The sequence below is a fragment of the Chlorocebus sabaeus genome, chromosome 24 (genome assembly GCF_047675955.1).
Source record: "Chlorocebus sabaeus isolate Y175 chromosome 24, mChlSab1.0.hap1, whole genome shotgun sequence".
Lineage (NCBI taxonomy): Eukaryota > Metazoa > Chordata > Mammalia > Primates > Cercopithecidae > Chlorocebus > Chlorocebus sabaeus.
Genome location: NC_132927.1, coordinates 67,810,748 through 67,818,352, shown reverse-complemented (window position 1 = coordinate 67,818,352; position 7,605 = coordinate 67,810,748). Strand labels below are relative to the sequence as shown.

Below are 7,605 nucleotides of genomic sequence, written 5' to 3'. Positions count from 1 at the left end.
AACAGAGACTTGCTGGAAGGACAAAATGTATCACATTTTAAAGACATCGTACGGTTAATAAGGAACGTATATATTTAATAATTATTGAAATAACATTTTGAAAATACCGCACTGAAACGTTAACACTAATTTCATCAGTTTCTTCCTGCTTTTTGTGGCTACCGCAAGGTTTAAAGTTACGTGTGTGGCTCGCATTATATTCCTAGCGGACAAGCCCGACCTACCAGGCCTGGCAAATGGTAAAAGCCACCAAAATAGTGGCATATGAGCTGCATGATAGGAAAGAGAATGTTATTCCTCTGTGAAGATTAGCAATACTTGACATCAAGTAGGTCTTCAAAGCACAGGACTACCTAATGCTAAGAATTACTCCTCCCGATTTTGCAGTGTCGCATTTGTTTTTGTGAGCGCCTTAAGTTCCTTTTCCGACAAGGCTTGCAGACAGTTCTGATAGGGATGAAGGAATGGAGCACTTGGGGCTTGCCTAGCCTGTAAGGTGAAGTTTTAGAATTGTCACTTCGGACTCGGTCCCACTCCCAGAAAACGCAAACAGTCCCAAGTTTCCACACTGGCCACGCCAGTCTGCGACCCATGGCGGCTCCCAAGGCTGCGCCAACCTAGCCGCCCACACCCGCGACCTTCCCCGGAAGCGTTTCCATTTCATTCCTTCAAGTCCGCAAGGGGCCGGGTGGGTCCCGAGCGCCCGACTCAGCCGCAAAGGCGGCCCCGGGAAAACGCTCTCGGAAGCGGGTAGGGGCCCGGGCCCACGCCGCCCGGCGTCCGCAGGCCAGGGGCAGGGACAGGGGAAGGAACAAGAGAAGGCGGCGGCAGGCGGACCAGAGGCCGAGACGCCGGGGCCCGCGCGCAGAGGCCGCAGACGGATCCACGCCCCTCGCGCATCCTGGAGCGGGGCTGATGACGAACACAGAGCGCGACGGACGCACACACCGCCCCGCGCTCGCACGACGGTGCGTGCAGGGAGGCGCGAGGGAGCCTCGGGCTGTCACCGGCGCAGTCAGCGTCCCGCCTCCTCCGCTCCCTGCGCTCCCGCCACCTCGGCAACTCCGCTCCCGCCTCCCGCCTCCGTCGGAAGCCTCCGCCGCAGTAAGGCTCCCGGTCTCGCTGCTGTCTCTTTAAATGGTGGGGCTCCGAGCCGCCCCTGCAGCTGCTCCCTGGGTGGCCCCGCGCGCCGCTTTTGAGGGGCGAACCAAGATGGCGGCGGTTTTGGCTGTGTGAGGAAGACGGAAGAGGCGGCGGCGGAGGGAAACCGACTTCCACTAGCCCGGGGCGGTCGGGCGGCCGGGGGCCTTCAGAGTGTCCTGGGCAGTGGTAGCATTTGCAGAAGGATCAGGCGCCTGTCGGCTTCTGACGTTTGAAGCAGGGAGCGGAAGGGAGCCACTGGCCGCGGTGGCAGGGCCAGGTATAAGGAAGGAAAATATGGCGGCGGCGGCAGCGGCCTGAGGAGGCGGCGGCGGCGCGGGAAGCTGCTTCGCGGAGATCATGGCGGAGGCGGGAGCAGGGCAGTGACGGGAGCCCCGAGTTCCTAGCGCTGCGGGGCGGGAGGCTACGAAGCGCTGCGCGGCCCCCTCGGGGCTGCCGGGCGCCGGGCTCGCCGGGCCTGGACAATAGCGCCGGGGAGCCGGAGGCGAGGAAAGGCGGCGGCCCAGAACTCGGTCCCGGGAGCGGGCCATGCAGGCGGCGGCGCGGCCCCGCGGCGCCCAGCGGCGGCAGTGAGGCCGGGGAGCCCTCCGCTCGCGGGCGCCCTCACGCCTCGCCCCTCGCCTCTCCAGGACCCCTTTCCTGGGCGTCTACTGGCGGGGCCCCCGCCCCGGTTCCCGGGCGGCACGATGACCGACACCCGGCGGCGGGTGAAGGTGTACACGCTCAACGAGGACCGGCAGTGGGACGACCGGGGCACCGGGCATGTGTCGTCTGGCTACGTGGAGCGGCTGAAGGGCATGTCCCTGCTTGTCAGGGCTGAGAGCGACGGTAAGTGAAGCCCCTCGTGGCGGGACCTTCGCAGCCCCCACGGCCCTGGGCCGCCTCCCTGGTTCTTGCGGGGCATGGCGCTCGCTCCACGAGAACGGAGGGACGGCTGGGGACGGCAGCCACCCCGGGGGAGGGCGGGCCCCAGGTACCCCAGGTACCCCAGTCACCCCAGTCCTGCGGGAGCTCCCGGGAGAGCGCCTGAAATGTTTCCTTTCTCTGAGTGCCTGGTGGCATTTTGGGTACGAAGAGAGCCAAGCGTGTTGAGCTGTGCCGCCCTGGAGTGTGGAGAGGTCGAGGACCTGAGATGGGGAGTCCGGAGTGTACTGTTCTTTTGCACTAGAGTGACCTTGAGAAAGACACTGATTAATCCGGTCTTCTGCCTTAGTTCACCCATCTGTAAAGCAGGCATGAAACTTTGGTTGGAGCTAAGAAAGTTCTTGGACCTTTCATACTTTGAAGAACATTTTGCTGTGATTTCTTTTTCTTTTTAAACGTCTTTTTGCTACATGTTTCTGATCCCGTTGGAGGTTGGCAACACTGGATCTGGCAACTCTACACTAAGAGAAAACGCTTTACCTTGAGAAGATAGAGATTTTTGTTCACCAGTGTTGGTTGTCTTTTTTATAGTAATGCAGAATTTTGTGTGTAGCTCGCTATATAAACATCTTGCAAGTCTGGAATAATTTTATATGAGCTTTTTTTTTTTGATTGCTTAAATGGGTGTTCATAATTTCGTTAACAGGTGCAGAGAAGTTGGCAGATAATTTTTAAAACCTTTCGGATCTTCCCTAGTGTTTATGCTTCACACATTTTGAAACAACCCTCAAGGTTCAAAGACTAAGTTGTTTGAAAATAAGTGTTTCCCTTTTTTTCTTTTTTCCACATCATCTGAGTGTTTCATATTTTAAAAGACTTATTCTCTCTAGGGATTGCCACTGTTTTTGGAGATATACAGTGAATTTCAGTGTATATCAGTGAATATATTCAGATATACAGTGAATATACAGATATACAGTGAATTTCACTTATTCATTCAAGTAGGGTAAAACTGTTGTCAAATTGTTACTTCCAAACGTGAAAGTAAGTTCTCTTCCACCTCTTTTGGTACATTGGTTTATATTTTACAGTTGCTAATGAGGTCAGTTTATTACGATTGTAGTGATTCTGTGTCTGAATTATTACAGACTAATTTCAAGGAATTTTCTTCAATTGGACTCTACCCAGAATTCCAATTCCATGAAAAACCAATAAGACTAGCCCTTGTGTAGTTGAAGACTTTGGGAACATTGATGTTCTATTTAAATTGAAAGTGGTAATCTGGAGTATATTGCCCACAGGTTATAAGGTTACCCAAAATGACTTCAATCTGGAGAGAAATTATTTCCTTTGGGGGGCATTTAAAATTTTTTGAATGTTGGGTATATTTTTCTGGGCCTGAGGTATTATTGGCTTCTTAAAATACAATTTGAATGTCAAGTGTTAGTGTAATTTTGTATGTGACTCACGTAATAACCTACTCTAGATCTTTCACACGTTTGGCAAACTTTACATAGTATGTTAGAAGGTATGGGCTTTTAGTAGATTCATCTGTAGATTTCTTTTTAATTTTTTACTTTCAAAAAGATAAAAATAAAGACAGGATTTTGTCCTGTTGCCAAGGCTGATCTGGAACGCCTGACCTCACGCAATCCACCCACCTAGTCCTCCCAGAGTGTTAGGACTACGGGCGTGAGCCACCATCCCAGCTGAAAACGTGTAGATTTGAGATCAATTCTTTGAATTCCATATTAAAAATAATACATATAATCTTCACATCATGTGTTTAATTTGATTCATTATACAAAAAATCCTTTAAGATATTTTTAAGCATAAAAGGTTAATGTCATACTATCAGAAATATGCTCTTCTGCATAATTCTATGTTAATATAATTATATGTTAATATAAGAAACTTTTTTCTGTATGTGTGTATATATATGTAATACATAGTACATGTAGCATATAGTACATATATAGTATAATGTAGTACATATAGTATATAGTACTTATATAGTATATATAATATGTAGTACATACAGTATATAGTACATATATAGTATAATGTAGTACATATAGTATATAGTACTTATATAGTATATATAATATGTAGTACATACAGTATATAGTACATATATAGTATATAATATATACATATACATAATTTTTTTTTTTTTTGAGATGGAGTTTCGCTCTTGTCGCCCAGGCTGGAGTGCAATGGCATGATCTCGGCTCACTGCAACCTCCACCTCCTGGGTTCAGGCAATTCTCCTACCTCAGCCTCCTTAGTATCTGGGACTACAGGCATGTGCCACTATGCCTGGCTAATTTTTTTGTATTTTTAGTAGAGATGGGGTTTCACCGCTTTGGCCAGTCTGATCTCGAACTCCTTACTTCGGGTGATCCGCCCACCTCGGCCTCCCAAAGTGCTAGGATTACAGGCGTGAGCCACTGCGCCCAACCTCCATTTATATTTTTACCGTTTTGGAAATAGCCACAAATCTCTCTTCCTCCATTTCACAGGATGGAGGTTAAATGACTAAAGCAAAATGACTTTAGTTTTTATCTAGCAGGGAGATAGCTTAACTCAATTACTGATGTGCCCTTGTAAGTTTAGGCTGTAAGGAAAACTGAATCCAAATAATGGACTTAGGCTGGGTGTGGTGGCTCACGGCTATAATCCCAGCACTTTGGGAGGCCAAGGCAGACAGATTTCGTGGGCTCGGGAGTTCGAGACCAGCCTGGGCAACATGGCAAAACCCCATCTCTACAAAATGTGCAAACGTTAGATTTTGCGGTGGCAGGGTCCTGTAATCCTAGCTGCTCTGGAGGCTGATGTGGAAGGATCGCTTGAGCCCAGGAGGTGGAGGCTGCAGTGAGTTATGATCATGCCACTGCACTGGGTGACAGAGGGGGAGACCCTGTCCTACACACACACGCACACACACACGCACCCTGGACTTAGAAAAAATTCCAGGATACTTGTGAGATATTGTCAGTAATCTTTAGTTTGATGATTAACATTTCTTCTAACATCTAAGTAGGGATAATAAGTCAAAATTTACTGAGTACCTTCTATGTGCCAGACTTGACTTACATAATTCTCACAACAGTGCTCTGATTTGGTTAGTGCTGTTAGCCCTATTAAACCCCCATGTTACTGTCTACTTGCATTTGCTGCTCTATTAGCCTGAAGTTGTATTTTAAAGAAAATGAAAATAACTTTCAGCCTAAAGATATTTTCGGCTAGGCACGGTGGCTTATGCCTGTAATCCCAGCACTTAGGGAGGCTGAGGCGGGCAGATCACAAGGTCAGGAGATCGAGACCATCCTGGCTAATACAGTGAAACCCCATCTCTACTAAAAACATGCAAAAAATTAGTGGGGGGTGGTGGTGGGCGCCTGTAGTCCCAGCTGCTCAGGAGGCTGAGGCAGGAAAATGACATGAACCTGGGAGGCGGAGCTTGCAGTGAACTGAGATCAGCGCCACTGCACTCCAGCCTGAGCGACAGAGCGAGACTTATTCTCAAAAAAAAAATCTCAATTGTAGTTTGTCTACAAGCTTTACATGAATGTTTTTGTGTTGACTGCTAGTTGGGGTCAGCCATTACTGTGTGCTTGCTCCATTCTCCATCATAGGATGATTGATATTTTCTTTTTATTGTCATGAGCAAAGTGGAAAGTATTTCTGATTTTCCGTAAACTGAGTCATTTGTCCAATAGAAACTTAAAATTATTGCGCTTTTCCGTATTTGGGCTAGACCTAGTCATGGTTGTGTTGAAGTTTTTTTTTCTAAATTACTTGTGGCTTTTCCCCAAAAAAATCTGTTGATTTTCAGATTATTTCTTTAAAACAAAACAAATACTTGATTCTTAACACTTTTGCAATATTTTATGTTCTATAAAATTAAGTTTTTGTGATGTGTTAATCATCTACCTTAGAAATAGGCTGTCAGCTAATTTGGTGAGAAACTGGTCAGTGCTAGAGATAGGGTGATAGGGGCTTTTGCATATCTGTGAAATAAATGATGGGTTTTTTTGTTTGTTTTTGTTTTTTAACAGAATCTCTGTCACCCTGGCTGGAGTGCAGTGGCATGATCTCGGCTCATTGCAACCTCCACCTTCCGGGTTCAAGGGATTCTCATGCTTCAAGCCTCAAGCCTGGGATTACAGGCATCTGCCATCCTGCATGGCTAATTTTTGTGCTTTTAGTAGAGACGGGGTTTCACCATGTTGGCCAGGCTGGTCTGGAACTCCTGACCTCAGATGATTCAGCCTCCCAAAGCGCTGGGATTACAGGTGTGAGCCACTATACCTGGCCTCATTTCTTTTTTTTTAGTAAGTTCTCTCAGAAAGGATGACAACATGTCCAAAGTCATTCATCTATTAAGATGGTATGAGTTGGGATTCAAATTCAGGCAATTCGTTTTAAACTGTAAACACTACTTAGTAATGACAAAGTGTTTGGGAATTTTATAATGTATATAGTTTTAGCATGGTTATAGAAAGGCTGGGTAGTTTTAAAATTTTCTCATTATTGGGTCTATCTTTGTGGAAGGGGAAGCTATGATAATGCTATCTCAACTGTAGGCTCAGTTCCTGTTAGGGGAGCTTATATGCTCATCTAAAAATCACAGAAGGGAATTTATAAATGGAAGTACTTGTGGTTTTCGTATTACAGAGCAGATCTGTCTGGGTAAGTACTGTATGCCCTTCCCTTCCAAAACTGAGTAAACTTGGCACTCAGCCTAACTTGCTTTAGAGGAAAAGGGATGTCCCACTAAGCTTCTGGGCCCATTTCTTGGATTGCGTCCTTATCCACCAGGTTTCTGCTGGCAAAATTGGTTGGAAGAACACATCCCTTTTGTTTTTTGTTTTTTCTGGGTTTTTTTTGAGACAGTTTCGCTCTTGTCACCCAGGCTGGAGTGCAGTGGCACAATCTCGGCTCACTGCCACCTCCGCTTCCCAGGTTCAAGTGATTCTCCTGCCTCAGCCTTACGAATAGCTGGAATTACAGGTGCTTGCCACACGCCTGGTGAATTTTTGTGTTTTTAGTAGAGAGAGGGTTTCACCATGTTGGCCAGACTGATCTGGAACTCCTCCTGACCTCAGGTGAGCCACCACGCCCTGCCCTTTTTTTTTTTTTTTAATTTTTATTTTTAAGACTGTTGCCCATGCTGTAGTGCAGTGGCAGGATCATAGCTCACTGTAACCTCAAACTCCTGGGCTCAGTTGATCTTCCTGCCTAGCTGGGATTATAGGTGCCCACCACTGCGCCTGGGCAATTAAAAAAAAAATTTTTTTTTTGAAAGGGGGTGGGTCTTTGTCACCCAGGGTGGTGTTGAACTCTTGGGCTCAGGCGTGAGCCACTGTGCCCGGCCCAATTTTTGAATTTTTTGAGAGGTTCTCACTGTGTTGCCCAGAATGGTCTCGAACTCCAGGTCTGAAGTGATCCTTCCCACCTGGCTGCCTAAAGTACTAGGATTACCGCACACCTGGCCCGTGCCTTTCTTTAATGAAGATAGGTTACTTTATTTTCTCTCAGTTTTTATGATAGCCATGTACCTGCAAAGTTCCATCT

General features: G+C 47.1%; 1 protein-coding gene across 2 annotated transcripts in view; it reads left to right on the top strand.

The window, feature by feature from the left end:
- The first annotated feature begins 1,186 nt into the window (after positions 1–1,186).
- Positions 1,187–7,605, top strand: part of PPP4R3A (protein phosphatase 4 regulatory subunit 3A) — a 50,949-nt gene continuing 44,530 nt past the window's right edge. Inside the window, exons 1-2 of one of the 2 annotated variants that reach the window (XM_007987604.3) lie at positions 1,200–1,420; positions 1,791–1,989. In XM_007987604.3, the coding sequence (XP_007985795.1) occupies positions 1,848–1,989 (142 nt within the window). In that variant the 5' untranslated portion in view covers positions 1,200–1,420; positions 1,791–1,847. Of the gene's footprint in view, positions 1,990–7,605 lie in introns of both variants that reach the window. The other variant, XM_007987603.3, reaches the window with a different exon arrangement.